General features: G+C 40.5%; 1 protein-coding gene across 1 annotated transcript in view; it reads left to right on the forward strand.

The window, feature by feature from the left end:
* Positions 1-25716, forward strand: part of nrxn2b (neurexin 2b) — a 511829-nt gene that overhangs the window by 80411 nt on the left and 405702 nt on the right. Inside the window, exons 3-4 of the mRNA XM_041030969.1 lie at positions 2016-2051; positions 18977-18982. Of these exons, the coding sequence (XP_040886903.1) occupies positions 2016-2051; positions 18977-18982 (42 nt within the window). The remainder of the gene's footprint in view (positions 1-2015; positions 2052-18976; positions 18983-25716) is intronic.

A 25716-nucleotide genomic window follows, 5' to 3' on the forward strand; every position in this document is an offset into this window, starting at 1 on the left:
AGATAAATAAAACACTCTGCCTGTACATTTCCTCTGCCCCTGAATCACAGATGTTATTAAGGAAGAGGACAATAGGAACAGCTTGTAGTCAAGAGTCATTTGAGCTTTTGTACTGTTTGCATTCTGATTTACCTGCCTGCTGGTGGTGCTATGAATGTGCTTTGTGTATTCACGCTGCAGACGAACAGCTAGCCTTCCCGGTTGAGAGTCAGTTTTCTGAGACATTAGACATTATCTTTTTCTTCTTTGTCTGCGAGAAAGAAAGAAAAACAGACAATGCATGTTTACTTAACATTAACAATAAGCACCTCAGTTAGCTGGTCCGTACTCTAAATGTCCATGCACAGGCCTCACACAGACAAACCCCAGCACATTTTCTGTGCATGAAGGCTGAATATTTGTTGTCAATAAGTGTTGCTTTAAAGGCTGTCTCTTGTTATTTTAGCACATCCTTGATTCAAGAGGACAAGTCGTCACGGCTCTGTGTCTGAATGATTACCATTTCTAGTGTGCTGCATATTTTCTGTACTAACAGACCTGTTGATTTGCTCCCTGTCAGCCACAGAAAACAGGTTACAGTGTCTGCAGACGGGTATTGTGTCCAACTCTTTCCCATGTTTAATAGCTGCAGAGTCTTTTAGTTAGAAAATAGCTTGATGTTTCTTTATATTGGACACAGGCAGAAGTAAAAGAAAACACTGCTGCGCTGCCCTTCCTTGATGCTGAAGGGTTATTTAGATTGAGCGGTTTGCTGGTACTGCCAACAGTGTTATGTTTGAAATGGTATTGATCAGGGAAAAACAGGTTGACTTGAAAGGATTTGACCTTTTGGGGACTTACAGTGCAACAGGCATAATGTTGTTGATATTGTGTGCTGCCGGGGGTTAAATCCAATTTGCTGGTTTATTAGGGGATCAACCAAATGCTTTAGGCTCTTGTGAAGACCATGTTTCATTTTTCTTCTTTCAGCTCTGTTTCTGTGTTTTAAGGTTTGCTTTGATGATTTCTCTCCACGAGACACACATCCTCGCAGTCCAAACTGGAGAGTGCATGTTAACACACAATCACGCAGCAAAAGCTCACTGTGACTCTTTACTCCGGTTTAGTTTACCTTGCTAGTGCAGCTGCTGTTGAACCAGAAACCAGAGGGATGATGGGATGAGATTCCGATGATGTGTTTGGAGCTACCTCCATTGTACTGTGAAGTTTTTATTTTTATTTTGCATGTACGGATTGTCGCAGTATGTGAAACGGTTTGCTCGGCACTGTGGTCTGATTCAGGGGTTACTCCGTGTTTCTTAACTAACATTGTTCACTAACAATAGCAGTAGCTCACTGTGGACATCTTTCTTCTAAATCTATTGATCTGGCTAGATGTGTGCACAATAGCCTACAGCAAGCTAAATAACTATTTTAGGTGGCTGTTGTGATGCTGTTACACTCACATCTGTGTTGGGATAATCTTTGGCTTTGGGTTTTTACAGACAACACAAAACGTTTTATCCTGTGGCGTTTTCCCAGTTTATCTCTTACCCCTCTCTCTGTGTGAGACCTCGTGGAGTTGAGATGCTTTTCTTTTTTCTGATTTGAGTACAGTAGGAGACGAGGAATCCAGTTCAAGCCTTTTCTGCCAAACAGTTCTCTGTGTGTTCCATAAGTACTTCAGAGGAAAAAAAAGCATTTGTGAGAGCAATAGCCTTCGGGGGTTGCGCCAAATGAAAATGCTTTTTTTTCTAAACCCCCCACACCTCACTCAAGAAGTGTTTGCTTGTTTTCTGTTACTACTCGCTCTCTCTCTCTCTATCTCTCTCTCTCTCTCTTTCTCTCTCTCTCTCTCTCTCTCTCTCTCTCGTTTTTTTTACCTTTGATTTGAACTCTGACATCCAAGTCTGCCCCAGGATGTCTGTCACAAACTGCAGTCCAACGTTGTGACAATGCTTTTTTTCTTCCCGTGCCTTTTATGACCTTCTTTTCTTCCTCTTTCTGTTCTTTTTTTCTGTTTTTTCCCTCTCAAGGTCTGGCGCACCTGACGTTAAACGACCAAGGTATGGGTTCATTCCTTTTTTATTTTGGTTCTGTTTTTTTTTTTTTTTTTTTGAGAGGAATTTACTCAGCCTCTTCGCCCCCGGCCCCTCGAAACTGCCGCTTTTCCTCACAGTTTCCTCCTCTGCTTTTTACCCCTCCCCACCCCCTCTCGGTGCCATATCCCTCCATTTCTTCCTCAACTCTCCCTTGCCTTTTCAACCCCTTTGCAACATCCTCCCCTGTTGCTGCCCCCTTCTTCCTCTCCTTCCACATCCATTCATTTATTTGGTTGTACCTCCTGCTCCTCCTCCCTCCCCCTGCTGCCATGTCTCTGTGCTTTTCTGTGACCTCCACCAATGTGTGTCCCACCCTTTGTCCTGTCCTATGGCTCACGTCCTGGACCTTCACCTCTGACCACCTTTGACCCCGACGACCTGACCCCGGGGCTGAAGGTAACACTTTTCTGCTATCCCTTCTGCTTGGGTTTAAACAAAAAAAAAAAAAAAAAGAAAGAAAGAAATGAAAAAAAAACCTGCTGATTCTATTGGAAATGTGTTTGCTGGTCAAATTACAAAAACAAAATGTGTCCAGATTTCCATTCACTAACACTTCAAGGTGAAAGTGTTGTCGAATGTGCAGAGTTTCTCATCACCACTCTGCTGACATTCCCATTGTTTGGCATTCAGACTGTTTATTTTTAAAGGCCTACAGTTCTTCAATGATGTGTGTTAGACTTCCTTCTTATGAGAAAATGTGTCTGCAATTGTTTTGATGTTGCTATGAACACTGGATGTTGTTTTTGATGCTATTTTGTATACATGTACAACACACACACACACACACACACATTACACCACAGCTGTTTAATGTCCTCACTCCTTTCTGACCTCTGACCTTTTGTCCGTTCCACATATTTTCCAAAGGTGTTTAAATCATGAGCTTCAGGTACTTGATGTTTTTTTTGTGTGTACTTTTGCAGCCAGGATGCATTTTAAACTACACACCAAGCTCCGGTCTGACTATTTTCTATCCCTCACAGTTATGTTCTCCTCATTCTCTGACCTTTCTCTGCCTCTGGCCTCTCAGTGAAGACTGTCTGTAGAAAAAGAAAAAAAAAAAAGTGTTAAAGCAAAGTTCACACGAGAGAAAGGAAGTGAACGAGTGCAGTAGCCAGTCAATGTTCTGACCTTTACTGGTGTGGAGAGAGCTTCCTCTCCTCTATCAGCTTAGTCCGTGATTCACAGGCTTGAGTAATGAACCCTTTCCTTTGATTCAACCCTTCACTCTGCTTCACTAATTACTCTTAAGTTCTAAAGATACTGAATAATTGAAGGAAAAGCTCAGGTTTCACTGGCAAATTCAGAGAGTGAACCTGTCTTGATTTTTAAGATTAACCAAGACTCATAATAACATACGAAGCTCTGTTTTAACAATCTAAGCACATGGTCTGAAGGACATATAGTAGGTGCATTTAGGGTCTGTCCAAATCCACTTTTGTTAATTTAACAGTGAAAGAAAAAGTTGCAGTGCCAGGTCCATGGTTTAGAAAGGTTCTACTTAGTCTTATTATTAATCAAAGGTGTGTTTTATTGTTTTTATAATGCCAGATTTGCCAGGTAGTGAGAGTCTTTTACATGTTTTTGCGTTGCTGTGTGTCCCTGTGCTTTGTGCACCTGCCTGTGTAGGTGCAAGTTCCTGTATTGATAATGTGGCCTTAAAATAACAGTGAAATACTGAGCTATTGACTTCAGACAAGGTTTTTGTTGGTCAGTCATGCAATCGCTTTCCACTGCTTCAAGATAGCCACATGGCATTTTAAGTGCTCAGACGGGTGCAAGTGCCTTTGCTATTTAAACAACATGGGCACTGGTCGGTAAAATCACAGCTGGATTGGTCTGAAATTAGCAGAGATGCTCTTTGTGCGGCTTTTCGTCAGGTGTCAGGCACAAGAAGTGTAAAGATCTCAGCATGGGCTCTGACAAATTGTGATGGCGTTTATCATTGTTGTCTTCTTCTTGTTTTATAGACCAAAAAAGTGAATCTGTTCATCAGTAGGATAATGGTCAGATCAAGTAGTGCAGTAAGATTAGCTTAATTTACTGAATTTATTATTTTTAATACACAGTCACAGTAAAATGCAAATGCAGTCATGTGTAGTTTAAACCCCAGCTTTACTCCTGAGCTCATTCCAGGAGAAAACTTGTGTAAAATGGTTCCCCTCAGTTGCACAGCACCCACTTTTTAACTATCCAGAGCAAGATGTTTACCAGTTCATTGCTCCTATGCGGCTCAACACAAAGGCAGAATATATTTCTCTATCCCCAACAGACATTCACTGCCGCCAGCAGATGAATCATAACCCTAATCCCTTCATCTCTATGCAGCCTCTACTCTGCCTCTCTCTAACATCTCCCACAACCTACTGCCATTTAACTCTGATCCCCGTCTGTAGTCCATCCCGAACTGTTTACTCCAGCCCCACGATTGTAGCGAGAAGAGCACACATCAAGATAACAGAACGCACCAAAAAGAACGGGAAGTCTGACATGTATCCATCTCCACCCATCTCCCCTGAGACATGCCCTGATCTCAACATCAGACGTTCAGTCTCTCATCCACCGTGTTGAGCACGTAGCTGTGCATTTCCTCTCACCTCAGCCCTCACAAGCAGAAAGATCTAAACCTGAGAGGTGGCTGAAACAGAAAATTTCATTTGTGATTGTGGAAGATAAAGCTAGCAAAAAAAGTTAAAGTTAAATAAATAGCATCTATCACTCACACACCTGAACTGTTTTAATGTCCCCCACTCTCTTTTTGTACTTTATGTTTTTCCCTCATCAGGGCTAAGCCGTGCATGTTCAATAAGAGCTATATAAAAAAAAAGAAACACAAGGTAAATAACCTGGGGGATGGATACTATATTATCAAGAGTTCAAAGTAAAGTAGCTGATTATGCTTGTTTCATCAAACAATGCCTAGCCAGCCATTTATATTGATCAGCCTGTAGCCAGAATTAATACAGTGTTTGTTCCCCAATGGACGGGCCAAAAACCATCTCGAAAGAGAAAAATCAATAAACCTATTTGGTAAGGGGGAGGATGTGTGACATGTTAGCGAATTAGATGATTTTCACCGGAGGATTTAGGCACCTCTCAGCTCTCCAAGCATCACCTTTCCGTGTGTGTGCACATGTATGTATCTGTGCATGTCAGGATTTTTAACAACAACCCAAAAAATAAATAAATAAATAAATAAATAAATAAGGAGAGGTTTTGGTCAGTGTTAACGATCAGAGGCAGGTGCCTCAGCCATCACATAACCAGGCCAAGAAAATCAATGTCAGTCTCCTCTCAAACCCAAGGCTGTCCTTCACAGCAGCAGGAAGGACAAACCCCAGGCTTCAGTCACTGCTGATCTCTATCTGCCTGCCTGTAAAACAGCTACCAACCACACACACCGGACTGCACGCTCCCAAAGCGAGAGATTACATTTAACTTTACGTTACATTTGGCACAGTGACTGTGTAGTGAATATCACTGAAGAAGAGCTTTGATGAACATAAACTCTCAAAACAATAATTCTCATTAAGTAACTGAAATGGGACTCATTTTCGGATCTGTGTAAATGTTTACACCTATACTCACCTAAATTACAACTATAACTGATAACTGCTAGGGAGCATTTGCAGCCATTACCCTCTGCTCTCTCTACCACTGAGCTTTACAACACACACTAAAATCTTAATCTTCAAATAAAGTACTGGGGGGGAAAGTTATTTTGTTGGATTTGGTTCATAGGTCTTAAAAAGATGGCTGAAATGAGATGGTTTTAGAGATGAGATGAGTTTAGATTTTAGACTGTTAAGAAGTTCTTTAAGGGCATCAGCAGCATAGATATAAACTATCCGAGCTAAACTTTGATAGCAAAAAGGCTATCCTGAAGTCAGTGTGCTACTGAAACTGACTAAATGATATGGATCAACTTTTCAGGAACAGTATCCTTAAATATATAAATATTAATATTATTCCAAAAAACATGAATGTAATTGTTATCACATCATAGTGTTGGGAATCCTTTTCTGCTATGGGTACAACAGTGATATGACCATGTACAGTACGGTCAAGACTAGGCAGGACAGTCCCACTAAGACTGTGCACACATATTTTAAATATATGATATATTTATTTATTAAATAAATATTTATTTTATTTAAATAAATTTAAAGACATGGACTTCGAAGTCAGCCAGAAAAACCCCTTTCTGCTCACATTCGGCTCCTTTTTAAACTAAAAATACATACAGACTAATCTCGAGTGGTGAGTAATGTCCAAACCCTCTGGCTACAAACTAAATGTGAGATTTGAACAGCATTAACTATGAAATATTTATCACTGACTTAATTGAGACCTGATGAGACAAAGGGTGTACAGCATAGACTCTTACCTCTGCACAGCCAAGCTTTCAGCCCTGAGCATCAGTAATACATGATAAAAAAAACGGCAAATTCAAGTTTGAATGGAAAATGTTTAAATGTTAAATAGTTTAATATCTTCCTAATTGCGTTGACCTTCATGTAGAAGCAAGCCAATAATAAGATTATTGTTCTATGTAATAGGTAATATTTTGATGGTGCCCCTCCACCCCTGCAGGCATACTGACTAAAGCTGTGGATATATGTAATATTACTTTGGTCACTGTGCACAACTTAATTATAATTTATCATTAACAGTAAACAGTAACAGTCTCATAAAACTCAATTCGTTAATATCAACTGTCCATTTTATACTCTGCTGTATGTAAATGTAGATGTAACCTATTTCCTTGGCCCAGTGGTTTCCAAGGTGTTCACGTATCAGTCTAAACAGCTTTAACAAACTAATTAAGGCCCCCTTAAATAAATAAAACTGCCTTTTCCAATAATAGAAAAATAAATGTGCAAGTTAACGGCTCTAAATTGGCAACATTTCCAGCCCCTTGGTTTTGGAATTGCAGATGCTTTGGCCCACGGACCATTTGGTTTCCATGTGAATGAAGTCCCCTGCCGCTGCCGCCGCCACCACCTCCTCTTTTAGAGAGGCCAGCAGGATGCATACTGGGAATCAAATTAACCGGGCTCTGGGAGATTGTCTCTTGGCAGGTTTAATGTAGATCTCCTTGGAGATACTGGAGGGAAAATGAAGGGAATATCCAGCCTGATCTGTATCTAACCTCGAATGTAATAGACTAGGTCCAGGTCAAGATTACCATCGCGGCCTGAGCTCTCAGAGGGCAGTTTATGGAGTCCATGTGCTGCTGTATCTGGCTTCATTCTGCATACACGTGCTTTTAATGTGACATTTATGTATCCTTTTATTGATATGGCAGACCCATATTTGAATCTAATTATAAATCATTCTTGTTCTACTCCATCTCGTCTAAGATGGAGGAGATATCTAAGAACTTAACTGATTAGAATAGGTTATTTTGGCTTCGTATTTGTACATTAAATTATTAAATAGTAATAAATATTTAGAATTTTAAAACTTATCAGGAAGTTCTTTCTACTGACACTGACCCTGAGGAGCCTGTGTTTTACGTATGAGTTTGAAACAGAGGCTGTAGTTGTGCACGTCCAAATCTTTTTCTTAGACAACACACGTCTGAGATGCTCTCGCCTTAAAAGCAGCAGTTAAATTGCAGAGTCTTATTCCTGTTTTCACATATATACGTGGCTTTAAATTATCTTCTCGGAAATCCATCGACACATGTTCTTGCAATTTATAACAGCCTATTGCCCTGTGCCCTTTTTAATTCGGCTAGAATTAAATTCTCTCCAGACCTCATTTGAGCCATGGAAACTCTGTTTTCTCCATTAAGCTGAAACAGAGATATGCATCTGCACACGTACGAGGAATCTACACACAAGAATGGAAAATACAGCACATGGAGATACAAACACACGCACGCACACACACACACACGGTGAAATAGCTCATTAAATTGGTTATGGCTTGGCATGTTGGGAGAGATAAAACAGAGATACCTGTTTTCAGAACAAACAAACAAAAATAAATACAGAGCAATGGGGATAATGGCATAAATGCAAAAGACCATAGTTGGTACAATAATAAAACTTCTAACAAAATGGGCCAGAGAGTAGGCATGCAGGCAACAATAAATTAATTGTTGCAGTGATATTAGAAAAAAAGTCTACCGACAAAACCCCAGAACCTTAAGGCAACAAAATATACTTAATGTTCTTGGAGTTGAAAACAGTATTAAAAGACTCTATTTTTTTTTTTTTTACCACAATATGTGATACATTCTTACTTTTATTGCTTTATGGCAGAAGGAACAACAAGAGAAATGAAGGATCATTAGGAACATTTGGTTCTAAAATAACGCCTTCGCCAAACTAAGTACAAGCTGAGTAGAACAACAGTTATTTCCCCTGAGATTCAGATAAGGATGATGACAGGAAAAATGAAAACTCTCGTGCTCTTTATCAGCGCCACTTTGCTCCACAGTCAAAATGTCTCGTTTAGGGACACCTCTGTGGTGCCCTGTTAGTTATCTGAGGAGGTGAGAACTTCTCCTGTCACGTCATTAAAGTTCTTTCAGACAGCCGAGTGGTTACCGCGGCGTCTCCTGCCAGGGAACATTGATTTTTCTGTAATTTTGAATGGGCAGCAACAGGGTGCAATTCTGCCCCGACAGCTATCAGCTCAGGCTGTGCTGCAGCATGATTTGATTTAAAGTGATAATTAGTGATAATTCAGTCACACTCATCTCGCAGAAATTAAACATAGATTTAAGCTTAATCCTCCTTTTTCAACGTTACTCACTCAAAACTACGTAAACAGGGACTGAATGTGAATAAAACAGCCCCTGCCTGCTGTTTTTATTAGTACATTATAACTTTACACGAACAATACAGCTTTACTTTCTTATATTATGCTGGAAAACCAGTGTGAGTTTTGCCAAACGCTGACATGTCTCAGCAACTTTTCTGGAATTTATGCATTTCAGCTCCGCACCGCCGTCATTAAAAATGTCACGTAGCTCTTCAGCCAAAGGGAGCAATTAACAAATCCATGACAGTGAAAGGGAGCTGTTTTTGTTAACGCAACGGCAGGATCACTAAACTTGACAGCATCACCAGTAGCAAATGTATATTTCAGAAAATTTTCATACTAACCCATCAGTCTTAAAAATCTTGTATTTATCGTTTAAACTTTTTAAAGCATCAGTTTCCAACATTAACCCCAGAATAAAGATGAATAAAGCTTGAATTAAGAGTTTGGTAAAGCAGAGACCAAATTAAAAGTAGATGACAAAATTAAATATCACTTCGATCGTCGATCTCAAACAAGCTTTAAGGTGCTACAGAATTCATTCACATGATTTTATCATTGTACATGCTAAGGGATGATCATTTAGGATTTTGCAGCGACGCGCCCCCCCCCCCCCCCCCCCCCCCCCTGTTCAGCAGCCTGAGCATGGTGGGCTGTCTGGGTTGAAGTCTGCGAAGCTACTGCAGAGACATTAGCCCAGGATGACAGAAGTCCTCACACAGACAAGAATTTCTCCTGACACAGCAGCAGTCTTAAAATGGATGGAGCTCTACAGCAGCCTGAATCTGCTTCACACAGTCCCCACAGCCGTGTAGAGAAAAGCCAGGGATAAGTCGATCTGTTACTGTGGGGCCACGGTGGCTACAGCATATCAGTGATGCCGCACTGTTACCATCTGAGTTTCACTTTATTTCTTTCACTCCACACCAAAGTTATATGACTAAGAGAAAAAGATAGACACAAGATGCTGAAGAGGTAGAAAGAGAATGACCTGGTTTGGATTCATAACTTGTACAGTAGGTGTTTGTTAGACTTGAAGCCTTACGAAGATGTTTGTGCAAAAGTTAGCTCATGATAGTGAGGAAAAGTCACAAACTGCCGTCTGATGAACAGTGTAAGTCAAATGATATCCGAAATATCAGAATTCATAGCTGAGGTTGACGTGTACGTGTGAGTTAATCCCCGTTAATGTCGTAATCACAGTCATGAGGCTAATGCTGATTGACAGGGCTGGACTGAGGCTACCCTGCGTGACCTTCAGTGGGTCCCCCCGGGTGAAGCAAATGACAGAGAGCGAGGTGCGCGACAGTCCCAGTCCCTCTGTCCCCCCTCGCCGAGATTGATCGGAGGCCTGCATTGTGTTTCCCAGGCTAGTCACGCCTCGTTATTGGCAGCCTCACTTAGAGAAAGTGACAGGACACATCATACAGACAGCAAACTCCCACTTTACCAGGCAGTGGTCACACACTGCTGTTCACACGCACACACACACCTCAAACTCCCCCTACTATAGGGGTTCCCTTTCCGACTTTCAGTTTGGGCCTAAACACAAATTGCTAATGCAAACACAGCAGAAGCAGCTCAGAGGAAATGCAAAGTCATGATGTTGGCATTGTTAGTTTTCATTGTTATCACAGTAGAGAAATGGACTTCATTACAGGTCCACAAAGCAGTACAAAACGAAGAGGATCAGAGAGGCTGAAGAAAATGCCTGAAAGTTAAATATAGTCACTTAAATGTCACCATCTCTATTGTCTGTCCTTTGTCAGTCTTCCCAGCCAGTCCACCTTAACTTCGACATGTCTGTCTGAAGGCGGTATTCACAAGCAGGACGTAAACACTGTGGGTTGGCTCTGGAATCCCCTCCTGTGAATCTGTAATGAAAACACAGATCGTCGCCGTATGGCGGAGCACGGCATGACAAAAAGTGTGTCATATCCTTCTAGTAGAAGAACTGATGGTGTATTTGAGCACTGCCTGTGGATCTCTATTAAGCTTTGGTTCTAAGACACAGTTCTTTCTTACTGAGATTCAAAAGTTCTGTGAAGATGTAGATTTTGTATTAGGCCCCAGAAAACAAACATAAAGACGGACTTGATCTGACCAGATCTGTGTGAAAATTCAGGACATCCAAACATTTTATTTTTATTTTTCTACTAGTGCACATAAGGTTTTGCTGTAGTTGTAGTATTTTAACATCTTACCTTAACATATTTTCACAGTAATAGAACCAAATGTAAACAGTAATATCTTTTACAGTAAAATCTTTTACAGTTAACAGTAACATCAGAATTCCATGCTTTCTCCTCAGCAAGTGCGTTTTCTGATGCTCGTTTTGTCATCACTTAATTCATGTTCGTTTTGGTCTCTGAGTATGCACAACCAAATACAACCTGACAAGCTTCTAAATGCCACGCAAATTGTTTCCGAGGGCCGGGAGGGGCTAATGTAGGCCACTTGTTGCCACAGCACAATAGTTCATGTGATCTGATGTAAGAAAAAATAAAAAATACATCAAAATAAAAATGAAACTCAACTTGATGTAGCCCAAGAGGATGAAGAGACTGACGCAGAGCTTCTATTTTGGGTCTGGATGAGTCTAATCTGAACTCAAAGCCGAGGTTTAAAATGTTATTGAAAGGGCAAACAAACATAACTGAAGCAGCCCCAAACTGTGTGAGTCCTGTGAGTCATGCAGTTGAAATTATTGTACACGAAATGTAAATACAGTGGAATAATGGGAACATTTATTAGACTTATATCTGTTACATATGAAGGCTGTATTCAGAGCTTGCATGGCAAGGACTTAACACTGGGAAAATTAAATTATATATGTATAATATATGTTACTTTAGTGGCATGATGTATTTTATGGATCAGTTTCTAAGAATTTTGATCTTTTTCAGTTTTGGAATTAGAAGCAAAAAATATGAGCTTAGTAATATAAGTATAAGTATACAAAAAAAAATTATTTACTGGACTGTACTGGAAATAGGCAAAGTAATAGCAACTCTGCTGAAACCCATGGGTGCGATATAAAGCACTGTGGAGTATTTCTGCCTGAGCCTGGACTCTTGCCCGCTTCTTTGTGTTCACTGACCCGGGAGTCAGGAGTAAATCCAAGGAAGAGGAAGGCATTATTTCCCATTAAATCCCTGAAAATTAAATACTGTCTGTGGATAAATCTTTCAGCTGTGCACCTGAGTATCAGAGCTGCTGGACAGCAGGGGTAATGTTTATAAGTGAGCTGCAGTTAGGATCAGTCTACTGTATCAAATATTTAAACTAGAGAGAGTTCCTGTAAATTATTTGCTCGCAAAACAGAAAAAAAAAACAGTTGAAAGACTTGTGCAATGTGTGTGTTGTGATTTTAGATCATTTAATGGTTAGATTAGCCCCATATTATAATACAAACCTAACTGAGACTTATCTGCTGCTCTGACTGCTTTAAAGATGAGTAGATATTGGATGGAGCTTTACTGGGGTGAGGTACTCAAAGTGCTGCTCCAATGAATACTAATATTTCCCAAATTTTATTATAAATCACACAAAAAAATTTGAAATCCCATGAATGTTTGATAAGAGTGGATATTTTCAGGCAGTGATTTAGTCACAGAGTTACCAGGGAAACCAAATATGTCAATAATTATTGACTCATTGACAGATAGAGGCCATTAACATCTTGAGCGTAACGTTGGATTCGGCCCAGTGAAGTAGAATTCAGTTATCGGTCATATATACCTAACACACTCTCTGTTTTTCTTTAATTGTGTGAACCTTTACCCCCAGTGTTTTGTTTCTTATTTTCCAAGATTCAGTGGTGTGACCCTATTGTTCAATCTCACCCTTTTTATACATTTGTAGTCCTTATTTAGAAGGGAACTTAATTGAATTTGGCCTATGGGGCATTAATCTTGGGGCAGTGTGGTCAGAGGCTGGAAATTGGATCCAGGTCAGGTTTTTACATGTTGTAATTAAGGTCACCAGGGGCAAGAAAGAGAGGGAGAAGGAGGGGGGATATAATGGGGGAGGAGGGATAGAGGAGCACATTAAGATAGATTAGGAGATGGATGGGGGGGGGGGGGGGGGGGGTATGGAAGTGGGAAGTGAGAGTCAAGCTATTCGGATGAGTTGTAAAAGAAAATATGGAGCAATGGCACCCATGGGAGAAAATATTTAAAGATGAGAGTAAGAGTCTCTGCGAAGAGAAAAAGGAGAGAGCAGTGCAGACCAGAAGAGGAAGTGAGGGATGAGAGAGCTCGATGAAAGAGGGATGAGGAAGGAAAATAGCATGAGCAGCATATAGACTGTGAGATATTTTCACTGGGTATCATCTGACCAAAGGCGTTCTGCTAATATGAGCGTAGCCAAAGGGGCGAGTGATTACAGAGGCCTTCAGATGTGAGAGAAATATACTCCTCTCTCTTCCTTTTCTTTTCCTGCCTCCATCCCTCTGTCCATTTCTGTTATCATCTTATTCTTGTCATCTCTTGCTTTTCCCTCTATCTGTCTGCCTCCGTTCCTCTGTTCTCGTCCGCTCTCCAGAGACACAAAATCAGGCGGTGAGGGGAAACTGATGAAGACAGGGATATGTGGGAATGGAGAAGGGGATGGGGAAGGAGGGGCAGTGGAGAGATGAGGCCCATCAGGAGATGAGTGTAACAGGAGTTGAATGATAATGACCAGTGAGCCCTTCCTTTCCACTGCTCCGTCTCTCCACAGTTGTAGTGTCACGGGGAAAAAATCTGCAGAGCACGTATGTAGTGTAACATGTAATCCAGCCCCTGCCTACACACGGCCTTTAGACTGGTGCTCAGAAGCTGCTGTGAAACCCTTGAGGGACCAGGAACTCCCAACAATTACCACAAGGAACATCAAAGGGATCGCACACTCATAGAATTAATCACCCCCTTTCTATGACACACATATACTCACACACACTTATTGAGATGAGGTCGTCTTGCTTCGTATCTTATTTCTACAGTCTTAGCATTGTTCGCCTACATAAAGCTCATGAATACTCGCTCAGTGATAAAAGGCGTCGAGTTTAGAGAGCCAAGAGTTAAAACCACGCTCTAGTACCACACTCCCTGTAATGTTCTCTAAGCATTTAAATGTAGACTGCAGCAAAATTGAAAGCTGAATAAGTAAATTTTAGGCCGCATATTTAATAGTCTTTTCAGGAAAAAAAAAAAAAAAAAAAAAAGAGGCGCTCTGGCTGGCCGACTAGAATGAAATGTAATGAACAAAAATAATCACTCTCTCACAGTTTCTCTCCCTCTGTCCTGGAGAAAATGATATTTCTGCATTTAGTAAATAAAAAAGAAAGAAGGGAGAGCTAATCTCTTTGGTGGGAGAGGAGGACGGACTAATGAAACATGTTGACACATGTATTAGAGGCTGCCATAATTGAATAAGCGGATTTGGAAGGGAGAGAGAACATTATTAAGATATGCAGGGATTTAAAACAGTAGAGAACAGAGGCGAGGGCAGCTGAGTCAAACCGGCGGCCAGAAACGTCTCCTTCAAGTTGTCTTGGGAGAAAAAGGCTTGGCTTTTTTTTTTTTTTCAGTCCTTTGTGTGTTCAGATTTATGGTTATGCTGTATTTACCAAAAAAAAAAATCTGCCTTTGTAAACCACAGCTGATGTCTCTGGTCCAGTTAGATCTACCACGTGGCCATCATGGACTTTAACTCCTTCCTGCAACCATAGAATAAGCTGTATACAGTTGAGGAATATGTGCACAATCTTACATGCTAGTATGGGACATTTACTGTATATAGCAGTAAAAACAACTATTCAAACTAACTAGCAACATAAGATAAAAAACAAATGTGTAGAACAAGCTGACTGTGCTTTTCCTGTGAGGTAAGAAATATATAAAGTTGGAATTTGGTAGGTTGGCCTGATGGCAGCATAACAGCAGTCATAGTATCTTCACAACCAAAATCAATATATTCATCAGAGCCAAACAAACAGCTACCGCCCAAAGTTTAAATGCAAGTTTAGATCGCTAAAACATCGAAGCCTCGGCTTTGGTTTATAAAACGCACACATCTTTAACAGGCTGAATCACTGCATTAGAGAATCCGTCTCATTCCTACTCATTAGGACACTGTTGACATGCCCCTGTTTGCCTGAACTTGCTCCATCGAGCAGTCGTGCAGAAAGAAGGCCGTGACTATTACATCTGCCTCTGAGGGCGCCTCGAACATGGCTTGACCTTTTTGATTGAACCACAGCATTAGTGATCATAGTGCTATTCTTGTTCAACCTGCTAATGATATCACTGCTTTGAAGTGTTGAAGGTGCAGTGGCAGTGTCCGTGGTCACCATGTAGGAGGCCTATCTTAGATACTTAGAGAAACATCTTGTTACGCTCATGCGACTACATACAATTTAGTGTTAAGCAAGGATATTGGTTTAAAAACTTTATCATAATTTAAAAGCAGAATATAAGTTGTATTTTTTAGTGCTGCAGCTAGACAAACAGTACTTACCAATGTGTTAGATATTTTTCCTGCCTCTCCTCAGCAGGCTGCTCCGTGTGCAGTTTCATAGTCAGGTCTCACAGCTGACAAGTGCAGCTCTAATGGTCACACATTCCTTTATAACAATGCGGTCAGATGTTGCTCCAGACGTACCATCAAAGTCGCTGTAATGACACATACTGACAAAAGATAAAAGAGCACACATCTACATTAGGTGAGATTACAGGACATTCAGCTGGGTGATGAAGCCCCACCTGACCTATCATGTACCGTACTGTGACTGCTCTCTGTCCTTCCCCTTAGAGTGTTTCAGTCATAGGACTAATTACTTAGATAGTCACAGTCTTGAAAACCTTGCCTGCCTCTCACCTCCTGTAATCCCCCACCTCCTGTCATTTTTAATAATTAAATATACGAAAGCTGGGAAGATTCATCTTCATGAGTTACAGGGCAGTGGACGAAGGCTTAATGGCTAATGAACGTCCATAATTGACCTGAGGCTGTGAACTGCGCTGCTGTTTGCCAACAGCACTGTCGACAGAATTAGTCTGACATTAAAATTCTTTTGTGTTAATTACATTTAAAGATAATCACTTAAACTGAGTAGAAAGCAGTTAATTGTATTAATTGACAGACTGATTAAAACAATGACTCAACTAAGAAATAAATAAAAACAACAAATATTTGTTGAAAGGTTTTCTGGTGTTTTCTGATAAATGAGCATCAAAGGAAGACAAAAAAACTTTAAACTGATCATATAAACCCTAATTATAAGGCTTGTTTCAATTACTCATAAGTAACTAAAACATGCAATGATAACCATGACTCTTTAGAGAAATTTTTTATTTAAAAACGATTTAATAGCCTTTAAATCTGAAAAAAAAAAAAGTAATATTGGGAGACACTGGAGTTTTTAAATGAAGATATGAAGAAGATCTTATTATGCAAATGCAGCCTGGAGCCCAAAACTGAATCCTCAGAACAGGGTGGCACAGCTCAGTGTCAGTAGAAGTGAGACTGCACGGTTTTTAATTCCACTCCAAACATTTGAGAAGTGACTCACAATAACCTTGTCCTCTGAATGACTCCTTTCGTGGCACTGATCAAAGCTACCTATCTTATCTCCAAATGGGCTTAATTGGGCAGATGATTTGTGTAGTGAAAGGTTCCAACATATTACAGAGGCTTGGTGAACCAAAATAATTCCCCCCTGGTTAAGATAAGAAGTCAGTGCTTCAGTGTATTTGCTCTGTGCTCTCCGCATCAAGGTGAACTGTCGAATAAGCCAGACACCGAAGTCCCTTACCAAAGTTACAGGTTTAAAAAGAAGTGTTAAGAATTCATTAGCTGGTTTTAAAACAACCGTACCTTACATCACTTTTTGTCACAGGTACAATTGCTAAGTCCAGACTTAAATGACATCCTCTCACCTGTTATATTGTGTTCTTGAATGAAAAATCTTTTATTGTCTACCGTTCATCCCGGCATATTTCCCTAAGAGAATACATACTCATTTTCTTCTTGCAAATGAAAAGGAAAGCTGGTGAAAGGTTGTCACAGCCTCTCTGAATTAAACATTTTACACTGGGCAAAATACTCCGCCTCAATTCTGTCCCTTGCTAATTTTGAGAATTCGCAGGGCAGTGGGTGGTTTCGTGCTCGCCGGAGCAGACAAGCGGAGCCAATGAGGCAAGCGGAATAACATTAGAGCCCCTTGTTTGAAACTGCAATCTGCCGAGCAGGTAGTCAGGGTAGGGGGTGGGGGGGGTAAGGGGGGTGGTGGGGGCATTTGTGTTGGCGGCTCAGATCAAGTGCATAACTAATGACTGCTGCTCCAAATGTCAGCAGAGACGCAGGGCTACCCCTGACGGACGCCTTCTTAGCTGAGATCACACAAGAAATATCAAATTACAGGACCAAATCAAAACAAGGGCTAATTTTCTCAGCAAGCACCAGGGGGACAGAGACATGATGATGAGAGAGAGAGGGGGGGGGTAGTGGGACTGGGGATAGAAACCTTGGATGAGAAGGGGGTAGGAAAAAAAAAGAAACACGACATCAAATGAAGCTATTAGGCAGAGGAGAAGGCCTTCATGTCGACTGAGTGCTTTTATGTCGATTGAGAACAAAAGAGGTGCAGTGTAAGTTATAGGCTCGCTCAAATGTTTTCACAAGGCTGTAGGCACCACAATCACACTCATGAATAAGATATTATAGTTATTTCTCTGTGAGCATGATTTGCATTCCCAATTCCCAAAGCAAGTTTGCAAGCATTTTTCATTCCCATGATTTATCAAGTGCATTTGCTTTTAATGAAAAAAAGGAGAAAAAAAAAAAGAAAAAAGGAACCACTTAAGAATTACAGCAGGCATTAGAAGAGGCTGTGAGCTCTGAGGTCTTACTCGTGTGTCTGACAGCGTGGTCAAAACTGATGTGCACTTTAATGTTTCTTATGTTACACTAAATTTGTTCTTTTAAAATAACATTTGAAAGAATTTAGAAGAGGAAAACACAAACACAGCAACTTTCGTTGGCAGCTCATGCAACAGGCCTGCCTCCTCAGGTAGCTGTGCTTGTTTCACCTGCACCACTCTCCAAGTGCCTGTGTGTGAGGGTATAGCTTTTTACAACAATGCCCTCCTGAGGAAATTCAGAGTAAAACAGTGTTCAAGCAGAGCTCATTCAAACTCTGTGTATCTGTGCATCAATCATTATCTCTTAGATTCTTCTTTATCTCTCTATCTGACTGCATCCATCTGTATTTTTGTCTGCCTGTCTGCTCAGCTATCCAGTTTGATTCCGCATCGCCTGATCAATATTCATACTGGTATATCACATAAATAATTATGGACATGCACAGTTAGAAATGATTAATTCCAAGCTTCAATGGAGAAAGTGTAAATTATGAATTTAATTAAAGTCTTGATGTGGGGTGGGCAGTTCCTTTGCGTAGCCCCAAAATTTTATGCTGCTGGGGGCATCAATTTCAGGCCAATATGTATAATATATTTATGATATATTATAAATGAAGTGATGATTTGAGTTCAGCTTGATTCCGAGGTCACAGGAAAGTAAATGGAAAGAAACGGTCTGAATGTGATGGAAAACAGTACAAAGCTATAGAGCATTCATTAGGAACCTGTTTTATTCTTCGCAGAAAGAAACAGAGAAAAACAATTTACAATCTAAAATTCCTGATGTGACTTTTATTCTTTCCCTGTTGTAACATTATACTGTAAATGGAAACTCATTCCTTCCCCAACTCCTACTCTGCTCCTTATAATGAATCATTTTCTTACACTGTTTTGATGGTGAATGGGGTGGGGGGGGGGGTTGTTGCTTGACTATGTTCACAGGGAAGGAATCCCAGCGTAGATTTCTGTCAAGCAAATAACAGGACGTCAACACTAATTTATAAATCTTTCACAAAACTGGGTTATTGTGATTTTTGAAGGCGGTGTAAGGGAGGATGTAAACGCTGTTCCTGAGAGTGTAGCATCAAAATGATCTAAGAAATGTATAATAACTTACTGTCCTCGCTTATAAATCATAGTTTTACTATTAGGCACACACAAGTGCTAACAATCAATATAAAATACTTAAAACGACATTATGGAAAAGAAAAGAAAAAGGTGCTGGAAGCTACTTGATGTGCTGTTCTCAGAAACTTTATCTGTACACACAAGTTAATTAGGAAAGCGCCAAGCACCTGTTACATAACGTTCTTCAAACGGAGAGATCGGCTGTGCAGCAGAGCAGCTTGAACAGTACTCCAGTGCAGCACTGAGGGGATCACACACTGGTTAACACTCCGCATTCATTTGAACTCTGTAACTGACACAGCCATACAGTGGGTGAACGGATTTAGACCCATTCGCTTATAAAGAACAGTTACTACAGTGATGAGAGGTTTGCTTTGTTGTACTGTGTGCAAGTTAAGGAGATTTGGGTCGATGCCTTCTCTACTCCACTTATCCCATAATTCCTGCCCCGCATCCACTTATTAATTATTCTGCCCCCCCCCCCCCCCCATCCCAACTTCTCATCAGGCTTTTATAACATGAGCTTTTTCTATAGACCTGTCAGTCTTCTTTTCATCTCCTGCTTTCCTGCACTTTAAAAGGGTTTGGTAATTGTTTAATTCCTTTAAATGTTCAAGTGCATCTCATGGGGCTCCCAGTTGTGAAAAAACAAACAAAGGCGCGTTTGGATCTTATACATATTTGTAGATTAAAGCAGAAAATATCATCTGAAGTGTTACACTGTCAATGACAGTGTGTGCATTGCAAGAAAACATAAAAATTAGTCTGACAGGACAAGTGAACTTTAAAATAAAGGCCCTCATTTTACACTTTTACACTAATTAAATAATATTTAACTGATTAAGCAGTGAGGGTGATTATTAGGGTCTCTTCATTTAAGCTTTAAACCTGCCTTCTTGATAGATATGAATTTCATTGCAATTTGAAATGTTGTGCAGAAACCCAAAGGTGGTTAAAACATCCTAAACACTGATGATGACAACTCTAACACTAACTCTTTGTGAATGAATGTTTACTGTCACTATGAAATTTAAAGAATATATTAAAAAATATATATCACCACAAAAAATATAAAAAATACTCTAACTTTTCCTGTTTACTACGCTTCTCTCTCTGCTTTACATTCATGTTGTAACACTTGTCTTTTGGGAGAAACTCAGTGCCTCCATTGAAGCAGTTAAAGATTAAGGGTGCGACCAAGCACTCCTAGAGCACTTTACATGAACTGTGAAGCATTCACCACTTATGTCTGGCCAAGTGAGAGCAGTGGCATTCAAACTTGGCTGACAACGATTAGTGAACCTCAAGATGCCTGAAATTCAGTTCTGAACTCCAGCGGGCGTGTTCTGAGACTCATGGTGGCGGGGGCCAGACTTTGTGTTTTAAAACATGGTCTTTTACAATGTGTGCCAGTTGACCCACGCCGTCCAAACAGCTTATGCTGGCACTGACACCGACAACAATGTTAGCAAGAGACATCTATGATGTGTGGTTACAACACACTGAGATAAACAAGCAGAAGTATTGTAATTAGCCGCGAAATATATGTGTTAGAAAGGGAAGTGGATAATTGCGCATGCATGGGGAAGCAGATTGGGTAGCAGATGCTGAAAGAGCTGTTTGATACGTGTCCATCCAGTTTGCAGTGTTTTAACATTTTAACGTTGCCGCTGTGAAAACCTGTCACTGGACACATGCATTGTCCTTGGTGAAAAAGCAACTCTAGATGAGTGAGTGTTTGATATGCAAAAGATCGATGTAGTAACATTAAGTTCAGACTTCGTATGGCAACTTCTGGAAGCCTCTTCAGAGTACAACACCAAGTCCTCAGTGAGTGAGCATCAAATAACAGTGATACCATTTGTAAGTCAGCTGTTAAACAAAGTCTCAGTTACAATCGCTTTGACCCAGCCAATTAATTGGTAGATTAATCAACTAATACTAATATTAAGTGAATAATTTAATCAAGCAGCAGGGCTTGGCAACAGTAACCACAGACCATTAACTCGGGTGGAGCATTACAGCATTAGTCCAATCACATCTAACAGAACAAGCACACTAATCATAAAGGAGCAGAGAGGAGGCCTTGATGGTGGGGCCACTCCAGCATTTACAAAGTACCCTTCTTAACCCCTCACAAAGCAGCAAAGCATACTGAAATGTCTCTGCTTTGTTGGACCCAGGAGAGCCTTCAGAATGTCCTTATTTTACCCTCATGCTTAGACAAGTCACACTGAAGCAAATCTTTTATGTTCCCTTTTAAAATATTTCCTCTTCTCCTTTATCTCTTTTTTTTTTTTTTTGGCTTTCACCTGATCCTGACTTTCAAGTTCACTCACAGTTTCTCCATTTATGGCCTTTGTGCAATTGGCAGGACGATTCAAGAAATCTCTGGCAGGCATCATTAAGAATTACTTATGGCTTTCATTGCCCCAATCAGGTGCCTTTCTACACCAGTTTCAAATGAGCAGCAAGACTGAGGGCCATATCCAGCTGAGCGACTGATTAAATCTGTTTATCATACAGATAATAACCGTCTAACAGAATGAAAAGGCAGCATTCACAAACTGTCGAGGCATTTCAATTATCTTAAAGTATGTAATATGATGCCAACACAATGAACAGGGATAGGCTCTAAAAGTGTTTGACAGTAATGCCTGATGTGTACTCTGCATCATGTGCAGTGAGCTTTGCTTTCAGTAATTATAGAGTAATTATATCTGCTTACAATTGTTTTGCTTGCACACCACAAATATCCCCTATACTCACGCTACTCAGTGCTATTTTTTCTTTTTTTTTTTTATATCATAATGGAGATATATTTCTGGATAGAAACTATATCTTGCAAGATAAGACTGAGAACTGGCTAACTGTTGAATTCGTACTCATACAAATAAATAAGGGGGCAGTAGATTACCAGCACTATGATAAAAAACGATGAAAAACCCTCTTTGGTCCCTCCTCCCCTTCCCCATAGCCAGACTGCCAATTGGGCAAACCAGGACAAATCCTGGTGGGCTGCTGCATCGGTTGAGCTGGTGTTAGCTTGAAGAAGTCTAAACTCAGCTTAGTGCACCTGTTGACATGTTGCCCAAACCTGCATGGATTGGGGAATAATGTTTTCCATGCAGGTTATTATGCAGCTTTGGTAGGCTGTCTCTGAGGAATGTCTCTGAGAGAGGACGACTGCAGCACAGGTTTATAGCCTACAGACAGACTGAGCACTAGAGTGACTCACTATCACCTCTTGAGGTTCAAAGTTGTGTTAGGAAATGTGACACAATTCTTTGACATAATGCCCAAACTGTTATTTCTTTATATTTTTGAATGTTTTAAACTAATATATTTACATATCATCCCTTTAATACGAATATGTGGATGATGTGAATCATAAAATCTTTCTCTTTGTGTGCCTTTTTTATCCTTTATCTTTGTATGCAATCTCCATTTTCTAAGAAGGAAAAACATCTCGAGTCAAAGCTCGTATTTAGCGTCCACATTTTGCTCTTGACTGACGCACTCACACAGTTTCACTGGCAGGCTGAAATTACACATTGTTCTTGTGGGGGCTCTCTAATGGCAAATCAGGGAGTACTTTGGTGTTTTGCAAGAGGAGAAAAAAAAAAACAAAGCATCTAATGAAATCAGCGATCAAATGTGGATGTTTTTTTCAGTGACAGTTTGGAGAATGGAGACATAAAGAGGAGCTCATTACAGAAAAAGAGCCGGAAAGCAGACCTAAGCCATGCAGGCTGTAAACGCTGACACTTCATCAGCTGAAAACCCTGAAAAAGAAGACAGTCTTTTACTCCAAGCCAAAAAAAACTAGTGTTCACAGTGAAAGCTGAGGAAATAAAATCTGAATATTGTAGCATTTGGCCAAGGTTTTAGTTTATAGACATGTAGCCTTAATTTGTTATGGCCGTGTTTTTATGTGGATGTATATGTTTGCATGTAAGCATGTGTGGGTTAGCATGTGTACTCTCAAGGAGTACTTGACATCAGAGGAGAGGTATGGACTGAGGGCAGCAGAAGGGGATTTGGTGAATTACCAGGCTGCAGCCTCAGCATCCAGTCCAGAGGATTAGAGCAAGGACTGGGGTCTAGGAAAGAGGTGTGCAGATGCACGAGTAGAAGGGGATCAGTGAGTGTGTGTTTGTGTGTGTGTGTGTGTGTGTGTGTGTGAAGCATTGGTCAAACACTGGCTTCAAGCATTACCCAACAACTAAGAGGCACCGTGTCATATCAAAGGCAAGGCAAGCACCCTCAAGGTCACTGCAATGCACAGGAAATGTGTGATGTGTGGTGTGCCAGCTGAAATAACTGCACTCTAACAGTGTAGCACACGTTTCTGACAGCACACTGGATTACAGAGGACATGTGCAAATGCACTGTGATTCGATGAAACACTCAGTTCTCTACAGGAACTACAGGGAATTTGGGTAAAAGCTATTTCCCCTTACTGAATTCTTATTAATCCTATCCTTTTCATGCCTCCGTGCCGGCAACAGCCGTGGCGGAAAGCATTATGTTTTCGGGTTGTCAGTCCGTCTGCCCCATTCTCGTGAACGCGATATCTCAGGAACACGTTGAGGGAATCTGATGAGAATTTTGAGGTCAAAGTTCAAGGTCACTGTGGCCTCGCAAAACATGTTTTTGGCCATAACTCAGTTTCACTTTTAGTCCCACAGTGGGCTGAAATCAGACCATGATTACATAATGCAGCTACTGTCAGTCTTATTTTCTCCTGGGAGAGCGACTCACCTGCTGGGATCCAAAGGTTTTCAGATAAACCACTGGTCCTTTGGATCCCTCAGAAAACCACTCTATCTGTCAAACCATCCCAATTGCTCGACTATGTCACTGTTACCTGGCAACAGAGCTGTCTCCTGCCTGCTGTGAGTGTATCAGGATGAAAAATAAATAAATGAACATGAGTTATTATGGTTAGATAAATCATTTACATTGGTAGATTATTTTTTTTCAATGTCTAGACATAAACTTAAAAAAAAAACATTTAGAATTTGTGATTAAATGAAGAGAAGTAAAATGTGGAGATAAAAGCTACCTAAACTAGCTATCTTAATAAGACAATTAAGATTGTCTGGTTAAGATAGCACATAGCCAGTATCAGCTGAAAACAAAACATAGTTTAATTCCATAGCATCCTGCAGTTCACCATTCCTTTGAGTTGTGGGGTCTGCTTGTTAACTTTGCAGTCACTGTTTACTGCCAGTCTCTAAATCTGTGCTACCTAACAGAAAAGCTCTTTTGAGTTGGGATTACTGGTCATGATATTTTCCATGCATCAAAAACAAACGTGGATAAACACATACACCCACATCTTTAAAGCAAAGTCCCCTCAGCTAAAGGGCAATCAAATGATTTAATGCTACCTAAATATTTAATTTTAGAGATAAATGTTCTGCCAACTAACAAGAATTCAAATATGCAGCACTACTGCATATATTTAACAGGAGCTATTTACCGTATCATTAAGGCTTGAACACAGACAGCTTACATAAAAGACTACAGAGTATTTCCAAAATTCCGCTTTTCACAATGGCTCTCTCATGTCCTCAGCAAAGCTGGGGTGATTTAAAGTCTGTCTCGCCCACATATTTTCCTACCTTACTTAGGCACATATTTAACCCTTGGGATTCCAGTGATCACCCTGGAATATGACCAAAAGCTTAAAAGTATTTTAAAACTCCTTTTAATTGTCATATAAAAGAAACATGAATCTGGCATTCAGTAATCCTGTTGCTACACTGCTGCTGGTAACATGGTGAGGCTCTAACAAGCTGCATGCTGCTCACAATTAGAAAAGCAGGGCCAGAGTAGCGGGGTCGGACTCTGACAAGCTTTGCTTTAGGAACAGCCAGTCGATATACAGTACAAGCACAGATCATGTTAATAGGCGGACAGTAGCAAGTCATCCATCAGACGTACGCTGCTGCCTCTTGAATCCCGCTTCTCGTTTGTTCATCTCTCACACACTTGTTTGCTCTTATCTTGACTCTTATTGGCACACTCCAGTCTGAAGAGGGAGGCCGCTGCTGGTTTCCTGTTCAAACCATCAGTCAGTGTCGGCTTCTCTTAAGCAACCACCATATTTATTCTTTAGCCTTGACAATGGGGGTTTTTATTGTAACCATGACAACAAAACACCCCTTACTTTAATGAAGTAGTACTTTGAACCCAAACCACAATGTTTCCCAAGCTCTAAATAAGTGTGTTCATGAATCACTTTCTACTTCAGTCTCTCACTCAGGTTGCATTCTGGGAAATTTTAATGTGGGATGTTCCACATTTACTCTACATGAAGGGACAGTGGACCCAAATTCATAACTGCCTTGGGGATTGGCTGGTGGAGCAGTTCTGTCATCGTAATGATTTGCTCTGTAATCAAACCCAGGGCTTGAGGTTGCACCTGAGCAATCTCAGGTGATCTTGGTTGTGGTTCTTGAGCCAGGAACTGACTTGATGTCCAGAGGAAGTGTGAAGCCACGAAAGTGAGAGAGCTGGTGTTGCCTCACGTGGCAGAAGTTAACTGGTTTTGCTTCCAGGGTGTCAGTGTTCCTTCTTTTTCGCTTTGAAGAACAATAGCCCACCTCTCAGGTAAGATATTATAGTGCACACATGGCCTCGGGGCTCGCTTTATACCTTCACTCCTTTCAATCTACAGTTTTTTTTTTTTTGAAGGGTTGCAGTGGAGTGGTGAAGCTAAAATGGTCCTTTCAGGTACTGTGGTTTTCACTGATTCAACAGTCTTTTCAGGATTATTATTGTTGTCATTATTGTAATTTCGGCATCATTCAATT

This window comes from Toxotes jaculatrix, chromosome 23, assembly GCF_017976425.1.
Source record: "Toxotes jaculatrix isolate fToxJac2 chromosome 23, fToxJac2.pri, whole genome shotgun sequence".
Classification (NCBI taxonomy): domain Eukaryota; kingdom Metazoa; phylum Chordata; class Actinopteri; family Toxotidae; genus Toxotes; species Toxotes jaculatrix.